Consider the following 18,584-nt stretch of genomic DNA (forward strand, 5'->3'; position numbering starts at 1 on the left):
GGAACGCTTTGCCAGCGGAGGTGATAGAGGCAGGCACGATAGCATCATTTAAGATGCATCTAGACAGATATATGAACGGGCGGGGAACAGAGGGAAGTAGACCTTGGAAAATAGGGGACAGGTTTAGATAAAGGATCTGGATCGGCGCAGGCTGGGAGTGCCGAAGGGCCTGTTCCTGTGCTGTAATTTTCTTTGTTCTTTGTAAACAACAACAGCAACAATTAATCATGCACAATTGCCCCTATTCCCCCATACTACCACCTCTATTTACACCCTGTCCCCCTCCCAAATCCAAACAGAACAAGCCCCCCACCACTGACGTGCTACTTAAAGAAGTCAATGAACAGCCTCCACCTTGTGGGGAGCCGCTCCTCCACCCCTTTTATGGCAAACTTGATTTTTCTCTAGGTGGAGGAACTCTGCCAAGTCGCTCACCCATGCCCCCACTTTTGGTGGCCCCGTGCCCGCCAGCACAAGAAGATCTGCCTCTGGGTAATCAGGACGCAAAGGCTACCACATCAGCCTCTTTCCCCATCTGCACTCCTGGATCCTCGGACACTTCAAATAATTGCTACCCACGGGCCCAGCGCCACCTTCACTCCCAAAAACTTCGCCATTATGTTCACAAAGTCTTTCCAGAACCCCTCCAACTTCAGACATGCCCAAAACATACGGACATGGTTCACCGGACTCCCTGCGCACCGCCCACACCTATCCTCCACCCCCGGAAAAAACCCCAATATCCTCGTCATATGAGCCCTATTCACCACCTTAAACTGTATGAGACTCAGTCTTTCACAGGATGAAGACTAGTTTATCCTCTGCAGCACCTCACTCCACACCCCGGCTTGCATCGCTCCTCTCAACTCCTCCTCCTTCTTGTGCCGGACCTCCTCCACCGGTGTGCCGTCCCTTTCCATCAGCCCCCATATATATCTGACACCTTGCCATCGCCTATCTCATCCTCAGAAAGAAGCTTGTCCTGTAGCACTAGAGGTGACAGCTGTGGAACGAGCCCATCTCCTTCCTTAATAAGTCCCTCACCTGCAGGTACATGAACCTATTTCCCTTCGGCAGCAAGTACACCTCCTCAAGCGCCTCCAATTCTGCACTTACCCCCACAAACTGGTCCCGAAAATACTCTATCCCCAACCGCCCCCACACTGGAACCTCGCATCCAGCATCGCCACAACCAACCTGTGGTTGCCACAAAGCGGCGTCCACAGGGACATGCCTTCCATCCCACAGTGCTTCCGACATTGATTCCACACCTCAACACTGATATCACCACTGGGCTTGTGGAGTACCTGGCTGCAAGAATGGAAGAGGTGCCAACAATAACGCCATCAGACTGTTCCCTTTACATGAAGCCTCCTCCACTCTGAGGGAGTTACGAGCCATTAGTTTTGTAAACTTGCCAGTATGACTGCAGGCTGCCACTGAAATATTAACTGTTCCACAAGGAAACTAGACAATTTAAATTATAACAATCAAATTAAAGTGTGAAAAGTCACGAGTTGACAGCTTGATCAACTCTCAGTTTGTTAATTTGACATAAAGCCATGAACAATAGCATCTTTTTGCCAAATAAATGTGTTCCATGGTTAAGTAGTAGCGTCTTTCAGAAGTAAATTGAGGATGAACAATGCCCTGCCACAAATACAAATACATTTCCTCCATCTGTGTTACAATGTACCATAAGTGCATAAAGTATTAAAAATTGTGAATTGTAAAGGCAGCACGGTGGCACAGTGGTTGGCACAGCTGCCTCACTGCGCTGAGGTCCCAGGTTCGATCCCAGCTCTGAGTCACTGCCTGTGAGGAGTTTGCACATTATCCCAGTGGTTGCATGGGTTTCGTCCCCACAATCCAAAGATGTGCAGGGTAGGTGGATTAGCCATGCTAAAATTGCCCCTTAATTGGAAAACATTAATTGGGTACTCTAAATTTATAAAATAAATAACTAAATAAATAAAATTGTGAATTGTGGTCCAGTAAACTTTAAAAAAATGATTTTTGTCCTCAATTATATTTTTCCAATTAAGGGGCAATTTAGTGTGGCCAATTCTCCTAACCTGCCCATCTTTGGGTTGTGGGGGTGAAATGTGCAAACTCCACATGGACAGTGACCTGGGGCCAGGATCGAACTCGGGTCCTCAGCGCCATAGGCAGCAGTGCTAACCACTACGCCGCCCCTTGGTACAGAAAACCTATAGTATTTATGTACATTTTAGAACATAGAACGATACAGCGCAGTACAGGCCCTTCGGCCCACGATGTTGCACCGACATGGGAAGTCAAAAACTAAAGGCCATCTAACCTACACTATGCCATTATCATCCATATGCTTATCCAATAAACTTTTAAATGCCCTCAATGTTGGCGAGTTCACTACTGTTGCAGGTAGGGCATTCCACGGCCTCACCACTCTTTGCATAAAAAACCTACCTCTGACCTCTGTCCTATATCTATTACCCCTCAATTTAAGGCTATGTCCCCTCGTGCTAACCACCTCCATCCGCGGGAGAAGGCTCTCACTGTCCACCCTATCTAACCCTCTGATCATTTTGTATGCCTCTATTAAGTCACCTCTTAACCTTCTTCTCTCTAACGAAAACAACCTCAAGTCCATCAGCCTTTCCTCATAAGATTTTCCCTCCACACCAGGCAACATCCTGGTAAATCTCCTCTGCACCCGTTCCAAAGCTTCCACGTCCTTTCTATAATGAGGCGACCAGAACTGTACGCAATACTCCAAATGCGGCCGTACCAGAGTTTTGTACAGCTGCAACATGACCTCATGGCTCCGGAACTCAATCCCTCTACCAATAAAGGCCAACACACCATAGGCCTTCTTCACAACCCTATCAACCTGGATGGCAACTTTCAGGGATCTATGTACATGGACACCGAGATCCCTCTGCTCATCCACACTACCAAGAATTTTACCATTAGCCAAATATTCCGCATTCCTGTTATTCTTTCCAAAGTGAATCACCTCACACTTCTTTACATTAAACTCCATTTGCCACCTATCAGCCCAACTCTGCAGCTTATCTATGTCCCTCTGTAACCTGCAACATCCTTCCACACTGTCTACAACTCCACCGACTTTAGTGTCGTCTGCAAATTTACTCACCCAACCTTCTGTGCCCTCCTCTAGGTCATTTATAAAAATGACAAACAGCAACGGCCCCAGAACAGATCCTTGTGGTACGCCACTCGTAACTGAACTCCATTCTGAACATTTGCCATCAACCACCACCCTCTGTCTTCTTTCAACTAGCCAATTTCTGATCCACATCTCTAAATCACCCTCAATCCCCAGCCTCCGTATTTTCTGCAATAGCCGACCGTGGGGAACCTTATCAAATGCTTTACTGAAATCCATATACACCACATCAACTGCTCTACCCTCGTCTACCTGTTCAGTCACCTTCTCAAAGAACTCGATAAGGTTTGTGAGGCGTGACCTACCCTTCACAAAACCATGCTGACTATCCCTAATCATATTATTCCTATCTAGATGATTATAAATCGTATCTCTTATAATCCTCTCCAAGACTTTACCCACAACAGACGTGAGGCTCACCGGCCTATAGTTACCGGGGTTATCTCTACTCCCCTTCTTGAACAAAGGGACCACATTTGCTATCCTCCAGTCCTCTGGCACTATTCCTGTAGCCAATGATGACATAAAAATCAAAGCCAAAGGCTTAGCAATCTCTTCCCTGGCTTCCCAGAGAATCCTAGGATAAATCCCATCAGGCCCCAGGGACTTATCTATTTTCACCTTGTCCAGAATTGCCAACACTTCTTCCCTACGCACCTCAATGCCATCTATTCTAATAGCCTGGGTCTCAGCATTCTCCTCCACAACATTATCTTTTTCCTGAGTGAATACTGACGAAAAGTATTCATTTAGTATCTTGCTTATCTCCTCAGCCTCCACACACAACTTCCCACCACTGTCCTTGACTGGCCCTACTCTTACCCTAGTCATTCTTTTATTCCTGACATACCTACAGAAAGCTTTTGGGTTTTCCTTGACCCTACCTGCCAAACCCTCCTGCACACATTGTACAAAGAACGACCCATCTAATGTACTCGAACTATATCTTTTGCAGTCAATATTTAGAAAGTTAAAGTCTCCCATAACAACTACCCTGTTACTTTCGCTCTTTTCCAGAATCATCTTCGCCATCCTTTCCTCTACATCCCTAGAACTATTAGGTGGCCTATAGAAAACTCCCAACAGGGTGACCTCTCCTTTCCTGTTTCTAACCTCAGCCCATACTACCTCGGAAGAAGAGTCCCCATCTAGCATCCTTTCCGCCACCGTAATACTGTCCTTGACTAGCAGCGCCACACCTCCCCCTCTTTTGCCCCCTTCTCTGAGCTTACTAAAACACCTAAACCGCGGAACCTGCAACAACCATTCTTGTCCCTGCTCTATCCATGTCTCTGAAATGGCCACAACATCGAAGTCCCAGGTACCAACCCATGCTGCCAGTTCCCCTACCTTATTTCGTATACTCCTGGCATTGAGATAGACACATTTCAAACCACCTACCTGAACACTGGCACCCTCCTGCGAAGTCAAATCTGTGCTCCTGACCTCTATACTCTCAATCTCCCGTACCCCAAAACTACAATCCAGGTTCCCATGCCCCTGCTGAATTAGTTTAAACCCCCCCAAAGAGCACTAACAAATCTCCCCCCCAGGATATTGGTGCCCCTCAGGTTCAGATGTAGACCATCCTGTCTATAGAGATCCCACCTTCCCCAGCAAGAGCCCCAGTTATCCAGAAATCTGAATCCCTCCCGCCTGCACCATCCCTGTAGCCACGTGTTTAATTGCTCTCTCTCCCTATTCCTCATCTCACTATCACGTGGCACGGGCAACAACCCAGAGATAACAACTCTGTTTGTTCTCGCTCTGAGCTTCCATCCTAGCTCCCTAAAGGCCTGCCTGACATCCTTGTCCCCTTTCCTACCTATGTCGTTAGTGCCAATGTGGACTACGACTTGGGGCTGCTCCCCCTCCCGGACCCGGAAAACACGATCCGAGACATCACGTACCCTTGCACCTGGGAGGCAACACACCAAACGTGAGTCTCTCTCGCTCCCACAAAATCTCCTATCTGTGCCCCTGACTATTGAGTCCCCAATTACTAATGTTCTACTCCTTTCCCCCCTTCCCTTCTGAGCAACAGGGACAGACTCCGTGCCAGAGGCCCGTACCCCATGGCTTACCCCTGGTAAGTCCCCCCCCCCACAAGTATCCAAAACGGTATACTTGTTACTCAGGGGAACGACCGTAGGGGGTCCCTGCACTGACTGCTTCTACCCAGTCCCTCTTACAGTTACCCATCTATCTCCAGTCTTTGGTGTAACTACCTCCCTGAAGCTTCTATCTATGACCCCCTCTGCCTCCTGAATGCTCCGAAGTTCATCCAGCTCAAGCTCCAGGTCCCTAACACGGTTTTTGAGGAGCTGGAGTGGGTGCACTTCCCACAGATGAAATCAGCAGGGACACTGACGGTGTCCCTCACCTCAAACATTCTGCAGGAGGAGCATTGTACTGCCTTCCCTGACATCACCTCTAGATTTATAAAAAAAAACAAGAAAAAGAAAAAGAAAGGAAGAGCTTGCCTAATATTCCCTCAAACCCTGCTCCCGCTGAAAAGTAAGCAAATTTAAAGGCACTCACTCACCTTCACGACAGGCCCCTGCTCCCGCTTCCCAACGACCGTGGTTCTTTTTTTGGTTAGAGGAGGAGGTAGGGTGGTAAACACTGACGAAGTGTTTCGGGTTTAACTGTCACTTGACAACAGCCCCTCCACAAACCACCTTCAAATTAGGCTGACCGCACTGCACGTATGCAACTTTCCCCAGAACAGCTGATCAGTAGCTCTGCTCTGCTGCCCTCTGCTGGATGCTTGCCTTCACTCAAACTCCTCGGGTCTCCTTCGCAGGTACACCTTCAAATTAGGCTGACCGCACTGCACGTATGCAAATTTCCCCAGAACAGCTGATCAGTAGCTCTGCTCTGCTGCCCTCTGCTGGATCTGCTGCCCTCTGCTGGATTTTGGGGCACATTTATATTTTGTGAACTCTTCCAATCAGAATTAGGAATGCAGTATCTTGTGCAGAATTTTGTTTACATTTTAAAGTACCCAATTCATTTTTGTTCCCTCAATTGAGGGGAGGGTACTCTGGGCGCGATTCTCTGCAAATGCGGCGAGTCGTAAAGGCTGCCGTGAAACTGGCCGTGTTTCACGGCAGCCTCCGCGCCCCCTCCCGGGACCCGATTCTCCCCCCCGGGCGGGGCTAAGAGCAGGGCCCCGTGAAGCACGGCGTCGTGGACTTAGCGACTGTCGCTAAGTCCGCGCGCCAAGCGTCACGCCGGCTGACGCGCACGATGACGTCAGCCGCGCATGTGCGGGTTGGACGGGTCAAACCCGCGCATGCGCGGGGCCGTCATCTCCCTCGGCCGCCCCGCGGACTGATCCTGCGGGGCGGCGGAGGGAGAAAAAGTGCGTCCGTAACCGCGATTGGTGGGCACCGTTCGCGGGCCCATGCCCCCCTTGGCACGGCCGTGGTATGGCCGTGCCAATCGGGGCCCTTGATGCCCAGAACGGGCATATTGCGGCCATTTTTACGACGGCAGCAAGCAGGTGTGTTTGCTGCTGTAACAACGGTCGTAAAGGCCTGGGCACTCGGCCCATTGGCCTGGGGAGAATCGCTGTTAAAAACGGCGAGCAGCGATTCGTGTCGTGGGGTGGGCATGGGAATAGCGGGAGGGCGTGAAAAATGTCGGGGTCGCCCTCCCGCTATTCTCTGACCCGTCGTGGGCAGCGGAGAATCGCGTCCTCTGTTTCTCCAACACAAAATTAGTGTTTGTACCGTTTGGCCTTGTTTTGTATTTTTTTAATAAAAAGATACGGCCAATTCACCTGCTCTGCACATCTTTGGGTTGTGGGGGTGGATTTTGGATTTTGTTTATTGTCACGTGGGTACAGTGAAAAATATTTTTCCGCGAGCAGCTCAACAGATCATTAAGTACATGAAAAGGAAACAAAAGAAAATACATAATAGGGCAACACAAGGTCCACAATTAACTACATAACACCGGCATCGGGTGAAGCATACAGGGGTGTAGTGTTAATGAGGTCAGTCCATAAGAGGGTCATTTAGGAGTCTGGTAGCAGTGGGAAGAAGCTGTTTTTGATATATATGTGAGACCCACGCAGACACAGGGAGATTGTGCAAACTCCACATAGACAGTGACCCGGGTTGGGATCGAAACTGGGTCCTCCGCCGTGAGGCAGCAGTGCTAACGACTGCACCACATTGCCGCCCAACCTTGTACAGAAGTTAAGAACTGTTTGGAAGGCAAAGTGAACCCATATTCTTTGTGATCAAAGCTGCAATGTGCAACATACTAAATTATCACCAAACATTCTGTTTGTACAAACAACTTACATTTGAACAGAGTATGTTATTACTTAAGTTGGATGGGCTTATGGAAATATAGATAAAGTTATAGAATACAAAGTTCAATCCTAACTAACAATGTATTTATCATTGCATGCATATACAGTTGCAACGGAGTTCACAAATGTTTTCTTGAAGTCCAGATCATATACATTTTAGTTAGCAGATTAATATACTATTCTTTCATAAATAAGAGATCTTTATAAAATTCAAATTTCTCTTACTTGCATTGGTCGGGAGCACATGTGGGTCAGTACCTCCTTCCTGGCACAAGAATATTGGTCATCTCCTGTAGTTTTATTTAGGCTCATCTGTTTAACAAGGCAGCAAGAAAAAAAAATTACTTTTGGATCCATATTGCCATCTCTAATTGTAAGCTATATACCTAATCAAAAAAGACATTTCATCCTACGTGAATATTAATCTAAGATTTAATTCCACATATTCTACTGATTATTAAACATTAGGAACGGATAGTTTAAAAGTGAGCTTTTTGTGAGAAAGTGAAAATATATACAAAAACATTGCTGTATGAAAGGTGATGTTACAATTTCACTATGTAATAACTGAAAGTTGTGTATCATCTTATGATCAGAATGAAGGAAAAATTGAATTGGGTCTGTATTTGAATCACTGATTTAATATAGGCACAGATTTTCTGATCTCTGGATTGTACAGGCTTACAACCCAAGATGAGCGTCAGGACCCCATGGAAGTTGTGACATGCTGATCACAGTAGATACTGCCCGGAAAATTTGAACTTCTGATGGGCATTTCCCAGATCACCCGGATACTCCGTGAAAGTCTCTGACTCTGAACTAGAGTTGGAGACTTCAGACTGAGTCGCAGACTTCGTAAAGATCTATGGCACCTGCCAGAGTAGTTAAATGTTAGATTGTAAAATCCTTGTATAATGTCTAACTAACTAACGGCAGTCAGGCAACCCCAGTAATCCAACTGCCCCTCCTATCACCTGACTGTTCCCTTTAAAAACGGGGAAATTGCGAGTCGAGTCAAAAAGAAAAAGGATGCATACGTGAGGTTCAAGGCAACTAAAAACAGATGAAGCACTTGAAGAATACAAGGAAAGTAGAAAAGAGCTCAAGCAAGGAGTTAGGAGGGCAAAAAGGGATCACAAAATGTCCTTGGTAGACAGGATTAAGGAGAATCCCAAGGCATTTTATACATATATTAGGAACAAAAGGATAGCTAGAGAAAGAGTTGGTCCACTCAAGGACAAAGGAGGAAAATTATGCGTAGAACCAAAGACATAGGTGAGATCCTTAATGAGTATTTTGCATGGTATTCATAAAAGAGAGGAACATGTTGATTGGTGGTGGCTCAGAGGGATATGCAAATACTTCAGAACAGGCCGTTATTATGAGGGAGGAAGTGTTAAGTGTGTTAAAAAGCATTAAGGTCCCCAGGGCCAGATGGCATCTATCCCAGATTTCTGAGGGAGACGAGAGATGAAATCACTGGGCCACTAACAGAAATCTTTGTTTCCTCGTTGGCCACACTTGAGATCCCAGAGGATTGGATGATTATTTAAGAAGGTAGCAAGGTTAGCCCAGGTAATTATAGGCCAGTAAGCTTGACTTCAGTGATAGTAAAATTGTTGGAAAAGATTCTTCGAGATCAGATCTATGCATATTTGAAAGTGAATGGTCTTATCAGCAACAGAACACATGGCTTTGTACAAAGGAGGTCATGTCTAACTAATTTAATTGAGTTTTTTGAAGAAGTGACCAAAATGATTGATGAGGGAAGGGCTGTGGATGTTGTCTACATGTATTTTAATAAAGCATTTGATAAGGTTCTTCATGGCAGGCTGGTGTAAAAGATTAAATCACACGGGGTCAGTGTGAACTAGCCAGATGGATTCAGAACACGCTTGGCCATAGAAGAAGGTTGTTTTTACGACTGGAGGTCTGTAATTAGTGGTGTTCCTCAGGGATCAGTACTGGGACCTCTGCTGGTTATAATATTTATAAATGACTTGGAAGAAAACATAGCCGGTCTGATTAGTAAGTTTGCAGATCATACTAAGATTGCAGGAGTTGGGGATAGTGATGAAGATTGTCAGAGAATACAACAGGATATAGATAAGCTGCAAAATTGGGTGGAGAAATGGTAGATGGAATTTAACCCAGACAAATGTATTTTGGTAGATCCAATTCAGGTGGGAGTGATAAAATAAATGGCAGAACCATCAGGAGCATAGAATACAGCGAGGTCTGGTCGTGCAGATCCATGGTTCCTCAAAAGTGGCAGCACAGGTGGTAAAGAAAGAATATGGCATGCTTGTCTTCATCGTACAGGGTACAGAATATAAAAACTTGCAAATTATGTTACAGTTATATAGAAAGTTGGTTAGGCCACATTTGGAATACTGTGCCCAATTCTGGTCACCACACTACAGAAGGCTTTGGAGAGAGTACAGAAAAGGTTTACCAGGATGTTGCCTGGTATGTAGGGTATTAGCTATGAGGAGAGATTGAATAAACTAGCATTGTTCTCCCTAGAGAGACAGAGGTTGCGGGGTGACCTGATAGAAGTTTATAAAATTATGAGAGGTATAGATAGGGTGAACAGTTGGAGTATTTTCCCAGGGTGGAAATTTTTTTTTTATAAATGTTTTTATTCAGTTTTCGTATTTTATATTGAACAAATTACAAATTGTTAGGAGAGAGAAAAAAAAACAAACAAAAACAAACACGCAAAAATTAACATACATATTTAGAGGTAAGCATCTTCGTAGTAGTAACTGCGCCCCCCCCCCCCCCCTCAACATGTTTATTTAGCTTGGTTTTGGGCCTTAGCTAGCCATCGAACCCCCGTAACGAACCTGTAGCCCCCCCCCCCTCCCGCTACCTTCCCCCGACTATTCTTCCTCTTGTACATTGGCCACAAATAGGTCCCGGAACAGTTGCATGAATGGCTCCCACGTTCTGTGGAAGCCGTCGTCCGACCCTCGGATGGCAAATTTGATTTTCTCCATTTGGAGAGATTCCGAGAGGTCGGACAGCCAGTCCGCAGCTCTGGGCGGTGCTGCTGACCGCCAGCCAAACAGGATTCTACGGCGGGCGATCAGGGAGGCAAAGGCAAGGGCATCCGCCCTCCTCCCCAGGAATAGATCTGGCTGTTCTGAAACCCCGAAGACCGCCACTATCGGGCATGGCTCCACCCTCACTCCCACCACTTTGGACATTACCTCGAAGAAGGCTGTCCAGTACTCCACGAGTCTGGGGCAGGACCAGAACATGTGGGCGTGGTTGGCCGGGCCTCTTTGGCACCGTTCACATCTGTCTTCCACCTCCGGGAAGAACCTACTCATACGGGTTCTTGTTAAGTGGGCTCTATGTACCACTTTTAGTTGCGTCAGGCTGAGCCTTGCGCACGTGGAGGTGGAGTTGACCCTATGCAGTGCTTCGCTCCAGAGTCCCCACCCGATCTCCATCCCCAGGTCGTCCTCCCATTTCCTCCTTGTTGCGTCCAGTACGGTGTCGTCCCTATCTACCAGTCGGTCATACATGTCACTACAGTTCCCTTTCTCTAGGATACTTGCGTCCAGTAGGTCTTCCAGTAGTGTCTGTCGTGGCGGTTGTGGGTACGTCCTTGTCTCCTTTCGTAGGAAGTTTTTGAGCTGCAGGTACCGTAGCTCGTTCCCCCCCAGCTAGCTGAAATTTCTCTGTCAGTTCGTCCAGTGTTGCGATCCTGTCGTCCGTGTATAGGTCCCTGACTGTCAGTGTCCCCCCGTCCTGCCTCCACCTTTTGAAGGTGGCGTCGGTCAGTGCTGGTTTGAACCTATGGTTGTTGCAGATGGGAGCCCTGTTCGACATTTTGGTCAGGCCAAGTTGCTGCCGCAGTTGGTTCCAGGATTGGAGGGTGGCTGTCACCACTGGGCTGCTGGAGTGTTTTTTGGGTGGGGATGGGAGTGCTGCCGTGGCGAGGGCCCGGAGGGAGGTTCCCATGCAGGAGGCCTCCTCCGCACGCACCCACTCAGCTTCTGGCTCCTGGATCCATCCCCTTACTCGCTCGGCTGTTGCTGCCCAGTGGTAGAATTGTAGATTCGGGAGGGCTAACCCTCCCCTGGTTTTTGTTTTTTGTAAGACCTTCTTTGGGATCCTAGCATTTTTACCCCCCCATACGAACGCCATGATGAGTTTGTCCAGCGCTTTGAAAAAGGCCTTGGGGATGTAGATCGGAATGGATCTAAACAGGAAGAGGAACCTGGGCAGTACGTTCATTTTGATCGTCTGAACTCTCCCCGCGAGGGAGAGCGGGAGTGTGTTCCATCTTTGCAGGTCCTTTTTAACTTCCTCCGTCAGGCTGGTGAGGTTCCATTTGTGGATCCCTTTCCAGTCATGGGCTATTTGGATCCCCAGGTAGCGGAATTTATGTCGGGCTTGTTTGAACGGCAGCCCCTTTAGTGCTGCCCCCCCCCCCCCCAGGGTGGAAATGACAATTACAAGAGGGCACAAGTTCAAGGTGATGCGCCGGGGGGGCGGGGGGGGGGGGGGGAGAGAATAGTTTCAGTGGAGTAACTTTTTTTTTTACACAGAGGGTGGTGGTGGCCTGGAATGCACTGCCAAGTGAGGTGGTTGAGGCAGATACGTTAGTGACCTTTATGAGTTATCTGGATAGAAACATGAACAGACGGGATATAGAAGAACATAGGCGGTTGACATGTGATCGGCGCAGGCTTGGGGAGCTGAAGGGCCTGTTCCTGTGCTGTACTGTTCTTTGGCCTTCTTGTTCTTAAAAAAGTACCATAAAAAGGGAGCATGTCCTGTCTGCTACTGATGCTGCACTCCACACTACTGAAGACGCTGGTGATCCAGCAAGGAAGTGTAGCAGTGTTGAGGTGTGGAAAAGCTCAAGCACAGTCGCAATACGATGATGATTACCAATCCACAGGTGATCCAGGCCAATATGCCTGATTTAGCTTGTTTTGAATCACCTTGAATAAACCAAATGAATTTACATTCTGTCACCAGGACTGTAGTACAATACTGGGTGACGTGTCATTCAACTCGGCCAAGTAAAAGCATCAAGTAACACAGCACAGGGATTTATTTACTTATATGTACCAAGTTACTTTCTGCCCAGGTAAAATATAATATCCAGCCCTGTTAATTAGGAGGAAACATCGTTCCTACTCTCCACAGTTAAAAAGTTGGTGGAGCACATCCAGTCAGTGCTATAATGAGACAGGAAGATCCCTGAATGGAACGCTGGCTCAGAAGGCAGCAGCTTTTACTTTTTTAATAAAACGAAGAGGAATGGAGTCATAGGACTGCTAATTAGTTTTCAAAACAAAAATCATTTATTAAACATGAAAGTTGAATTATTATACAATACTCCTTTACTCTCCCCTTACCTTAACAAATACACACAGATTTTAAGATTAACATGGATTACAAAGTACATCTTAAGCTAAGTCTCATTAAAATACTAATCCCATCAAGCAAATACACACACTCTGCTCTGAATCCAAGTTACTGTCTGTGGGTTTCTCCTTGGAATCCCCCCAGATGTTTGTCACATGAGAGTTTCCAAACTCCACTCCCAAAATCTTCTCTCACAATAATGCTTTCCATTAGCGGCTTACATTCTGAAATCCAGACCTGGTTTTCCAAATGACACTTTTAAACAAAGCTGCCGCAACTCTTATAACAGCAAATCCAGCTAAAGCTTCAACACTGGTATCTATCTGGCAATGTGGAAAATTGCACTGGTGTGTCCTGTGTGGTGAATTGTAAACCTCAGTAATTCACACTGTATTGTACCACATGTATTGAGCCTGTACTCTGTACCGGATTGTATGTAATCGCGCGGCCCTGCCCATAGGGGGAGATGAGGAGTTTGTACTGGGCTCCACCCTTGGCTCCTCCCCCAGCCGGAAGTATAAAGTGCTGTGAGCCTGCTGCCAGTTCATCTGGAGTTCATCTCGTCACAGGCAGGCTCTGTTGTAAGACGATTAAAACCACTGTTCACTTCTAACCACGTGTCGCGTGAATTGATGGTCTCATCAATTTAATCGTCTTAAGAAACAGTAAGGAATGACCATGGAATCAGCCCTCAAACCTGATCGACTGGAACTCGACCCACAGGATGCAGAGGCGAAATAAATCTTTTCACACTGGCTCAGATGTTTCAAGGCCTACCTGGCTGAAGCAAGCACTACAGAAACTACGGAGGAGCAGAAACTCAGCCTACTGCACGCAAGGGTGAGCCATCGTATCTCTACTCAACTTAATTGTACCAACTCATATACGGAGGCCCTGGCCCTGATCGACAGAATATATGTGAGGCCCGTCAACGAGGTCTACGCGCGCCACGTTTTTACGACTCGCCGCCAGGGCCCCACAGAATCGCTAGAATTCCTGCGCAATATAAAAACCTTATCCCGGGACTGTAATTATCAAGCTGTAACTGCTGCCGAACACAGGGAACTCGCTATCCGAGATGTATTCGCTGCAGGCCTCAGGTCCAACTACGTGCGCCAGCGGTTGCTTGAGAAGGGGGCCCAAAACTTAGAAGACACTGTAGAACTCGCCACTACTATGGAGGTCTCGTTCCGCAGCCTCACCTCGTTCCCTGCGGACCCCACGACCCCGTCAGGGGCCCCCGACCAGCGACTGCCCCAGGCCTGCGCCGCGCGGCCACACAGCCACTATACTGCACCAGCATGCCACTTTTGTGGACAGCACCAGCACCCGCGGCAACACTGCCCGGCCCGCAACGCGACCTGCAGCAGCTGCGGTCGCAAAGGACACTATGCCCGGGTATGCCTGGCGAAGAAAACCCGTGCCCCAAACTCTCGCAGCCCAGAGCACTCGCTCCCCGAACTCGCAGGCCCGCAGGCCACGTAACGCTGCGGCCTGTACTCCGACTCCGCCCCCAACCGCCACATGCGACCCATGGGGGCCGCCATCTTGGCAAACCCCCCACCACGCGGCCAGTCACGTGCGACTCATGGAGGCCGCCATCTTGGACGCCATCTTCCTCACCGGCCGCCACGTGCGATCCACGGGGACGGCCATTTTGGGCTCCATCCTCTCCAAGCTCAGAAACTCAAATCGAAGACTGCGACCTCAGCGGGCATTCATCACAGGGCCACTCCAGCACACCTGATCGAGCCGCCGACTACCCGCAACTCAATGCGGTCACGTTGGACCAGTCGCGTCTGAAACACCTCCGCAACTCGATGATGACCGTTAAAATCAACGGGTACAATACACCGTGCCTCTTCGACTCCGGGAGCACCGAGAGCTTCGTACACCCAGATCTGGTAAGACGCTGTTCGCTCCCTGTTTTTCCTGCACGGCAAACTATCTCCCTCGCTTCGGGCTCCCACTCTGTTCACCTCCAAGGACGCACCGTCGCGACTCTAACGATCCAAGGCGCTAGCTACTCGAATTTTCAGCTATACGTCCTGCCCGAGCTCTGCGCCCCACTCTTACTGGGACTCGATTTCCACTGTAATCTCAAAAGTCTCACACTCAGCTTCGGCATACCCCTATCCCCACTCACTATCTGCAGTCTAGCAACGCTAAGAATCTCCCCCCCTCCACCCTTTGCCAATCTCACTCCGGACTGTAAACCCGTAGCAACCCACAGCAGGTGATACAGCCTGCAGGGCAGGGTATTTATCAGAACCGAGGTCCGGAGGCTCCTACGTGAGGGGATCATAGAGGCCAGTAACAGCCCCTGGAGAGCTCAGGTGGTCATCAAGACCGGGGAAAAATTCCGAATAGTAGTGGACTATAGTCAGACCATTAATCGGTTCACGCTCCTCGATGCCTACCCCCTCCCCAGGATTGCAGACATGGTGAATCAGATCGCCCAGTATCGTATTTTCTCCACGGTGGATCTGAAGTCTGCATACCACCATCTCCCAATCCGCCCGGAGGACCGCCACTACACGGCATTCGAGGCCGATGGCTGCCTCTTCCATTTCCTCCGGGTTCCCTTTGACGTCATGAATGGGGTCTCGGTGTTCCAACGAGCAATGGACCGAATGATGGACCAGTACGGGCTGCGGGCCACGTTTCCGTACTTGGATAACGTCACCATCTGCGGCTATGACCAGCAGGACCACGATGCCAACCTCCATCGATTTCTCCAGACGGCCCAGAAACTCAACCTCACTTACAACACGGAGAAATGCGTTTTCCACACGACCAGACTAGCCATCCTCGGCTATGTCGTGGAAAACAGAGTCCTGGGCCCCGACCCGGACCGTATGCGCCCCCTCTTAGAACTCCCTCTCCCTCATTGTCCCAGGGCCCTCAAAAGGTGCCTGGGATTCTTCTCGTATTATGCCCAGTGGGTCCCTCAATATGCGGAAAAAGTCCGCCCACTATTTAAGGCCACACTCTTCCCTCTATCAGATGAGGCTCGTCAGGCCTTCACTCGGATCAAGGAGGACATCGCCAAAGCGGATATGCGGGCGGTGGATAAATCTGTCCCTTTTCAGGTGGAGAGCGATGCCTCAGAGTTCGCTCTCGCAGCCACATTGAATCAGGCAGGGAGACCAGTCGCCTTTTTCTGCCGAACCCTCTCCGCTTCGGAACTTTGACACTCCTCAGTCGAAAAGGATGCATAAGCCATTGTGGAGGCGATACGTCACTGGATGCACTACCTCGCAGGTAGAAGGTTCACCTTCATCACGGTTGCCTTCATGTTTGACAACTCTCAAAGGGGCAAAATTAAAAATGATAAAATCCTGAGGTGGAGGATCGAACTCTCCACCTACAAATACGATATTATGTGTCGACCGGGGAAGCTCAACGAGCCCCCAGATGCCCTGTCCCACGGTACATGCGCCAGCGCACAAAACGACCGCCTGAAAGCCATCCACAATGACCTCTGCCACCCGGGGGTCACCTGGCTCGCCCACTACGTCAAAGCCCGAAATATGCCTTTCTCCACTGAGGAGGTAAAAGCCATCATCAGGGATTGCCCGATCTGTGCGGAGTGCAAACCGCACTTCTATAGACCAGACAGGGCCCACCTGGTCAAGGCTTCTCGGCCCTTTGAACTCCTCGTTATCGATTTCAAAGGGCCACTCCCCTCGACTAGTCGGAATGTGTACTTCCTGAATGTCATCGACGAGTTCTCCCGCTTTCCCTTTGCTATCCCGTGCCCCACACAGTCATTAGGGCCCTGCATAGCATCTTCACCCTGTTTGGTTTCCCCAGCTACGTACACAGCGACAGGGGTTCGTCCTTCATGAGCGCCGAGCTGCGTCAGTACCTGCTCGACAAGGGCATCGCCTCGAGCAGGACTACCAGCTATAACCCTAGGGGGAACGGGCGAGGGAGAATGCGACGGTCTGGAAGACCGTCCTACTGACCCTCCGGTCCAGGAAGCCCCCGACCTCCCATTGGCAGGAGGTACTCCCCGACGTGCTCCATGCTATTAGGTCCCTCCTATGTACGGTCACCAACCAGACCCCTCACGAGCAGCTCTTTGCTTTTTCCAGGGGCACTACCACGGGGGCTTCGCTCCCAGCATGGTTGAAGACACCGGGCCCAGTACTCCTCCGGAAGCACGTTAGGGCGCACAAAACTGACCCACCTATAGAAAGAGTGCTCCTACTCCACTCAAACCACCAATACGCCTTCATAGAGTACCCTAACGGCCGTCAGGACACTGTATCCCTCCGGGACTTAGCGCCTGCAGGATCTAATCCCACCACTACTACCGCCGAGGTACCCCTCACACTACACCCCACCCAACTCGCCGCGCCCCACGCCCCCGCACCTACCGGTTCGCTACCCATGTCCCGCGCACCCACGCCCACAAGTTTCCAGCGCTCCCTGTCACCAGTTGAACCAGGCGGGTACGAAGCTCGGACAGAATCACCCCGGAGTCCGCCATCGTACCCCAACCAACCGTTATCGTCCAGCCACCGGAAGAGGCTACAACTACGGTGCTCTGCCAATCACAAAGGACAACTCGGCCACCGGACAGATTCAATTTGTAGACCCATCACCCCCGCGGGACTTGATTTTTTTCACAGGGGGTGAATGTGGTGAATTATAAACCTCAGTAATTCATACTGTATTGTACCACATGTATTGAGCCTGTACTCTGTACCGGATTGTGTGTAATCGCGCGGCCCTGCCCATAGGGGGAGATGAGGAGTTTGTACTGGGCTCCACCCTTGGCTCCGCCCATGGCTCCTCCCCCAGCCAGGAGTATAAAGATCAGTGCTGTGAGCCTGCTGCCAGTTCATCACGAGTTCATCTCGTCACAGGCAGGCTCTGTTGTAAGACGATTAAAACCACTGTTCACTTCTAACCACGTGTCGCGTGAATTGATGGTCTCACCATCCTGTACACAAGAAACAGGACAAATTGAACCCAGCCAAAATGGTGGAAGGAGTCATCAACAGTGCTATCAAGCAGCACTTACTCAACAAAATCCTGCTCACGGATGCTTAGTTTGGGTTTTGTCAGGGTCACTCAGCTCCTTACCTCATTATAGCCTTGGTTCAAACATGGGCAAAAGAGCTGAATGCCAGAAGTGAGAGTGACAGCCTTTGACATCAAGCCAGCATTTGACCGAATATGGCATCAAGGAGCCTGAGCAAAACTGGAGTCAATGAGAATTGATTGGCGTCACATTTGACTGAGATACTCGATATTGTTTTCAAGAAACAGTTCTAAATATTTGACATAAATGTAGCTAATCATAAAACAAATCCACATATCTATTAATAAGTTGCCAATCAGCCCAGATTGTCGTGTCCAAGAGAAAAGTACTTTGTATTTGAGTGCACCTATGCACTTTTACTTTTTGTGGGTCAGAGCTGGATCCAGTTTGAAGTCATGGAATGCCCAATAATCAAATTTATTAGTTCCCTACTCCAAATGGGATTTTCACTTGCCTGGGCTTAATGGAATTTGTTTTGTTTTTTTTGGACTGTAATGGCAGATATCACCACTCAGAAGGAACTGGGTCCTAGACTTGTCCTCGTGACTTTCGTGGAAACAGTTACACACATAAGGGCGTTTACTATTGATTATACTGACAATTTCAGAAAACATTTAGTCTTATGGGCAGAAATT

General features: G+C 48.9%; 1 protein-coding gene across 3 annotated transcripts in view; it reads right to left on the bottom strand.

The window, feature by feature from the left end:
• Nucleotides 1-18,584, bottom strand: part of dis3l2 (DIS3 like 3'-5' exoribonuclease 2) — a 413,639-nt gene that overhangs the window by 42,215 nt on the left and 352,840 nt on the right. For all 3 annotated transcript variants that reach the window (XM_038817596.1, XM_038817597.1, XM_038817598.1), the window contains one exon: nucleotides 7,725-7,811. In XM_038817596.1, coding sequence (XP_038673524.1) covers nucleotides 7,725-7,811 — 87 coding nt within the window. The remainder of the gene's footprint in view (nucleotides 1-7,724; nucleotides 7,812-18,584) is intronic.

The sequence above is a fragment of the Scyliorhinus canicula genome, chromosome 13, assembly GCF_902713615.1.
Source record: "Scyliorhinus canicula chromosome 13, sScyCan1.1, whole genome shotgun sequence".
NCBI lineage: Eukaryota > Metazoa > Chordata > Chondrichthyes > Carcharhiniformes > Scyliorhinidae > Scyliorhinus > Scyliorhinus canicula.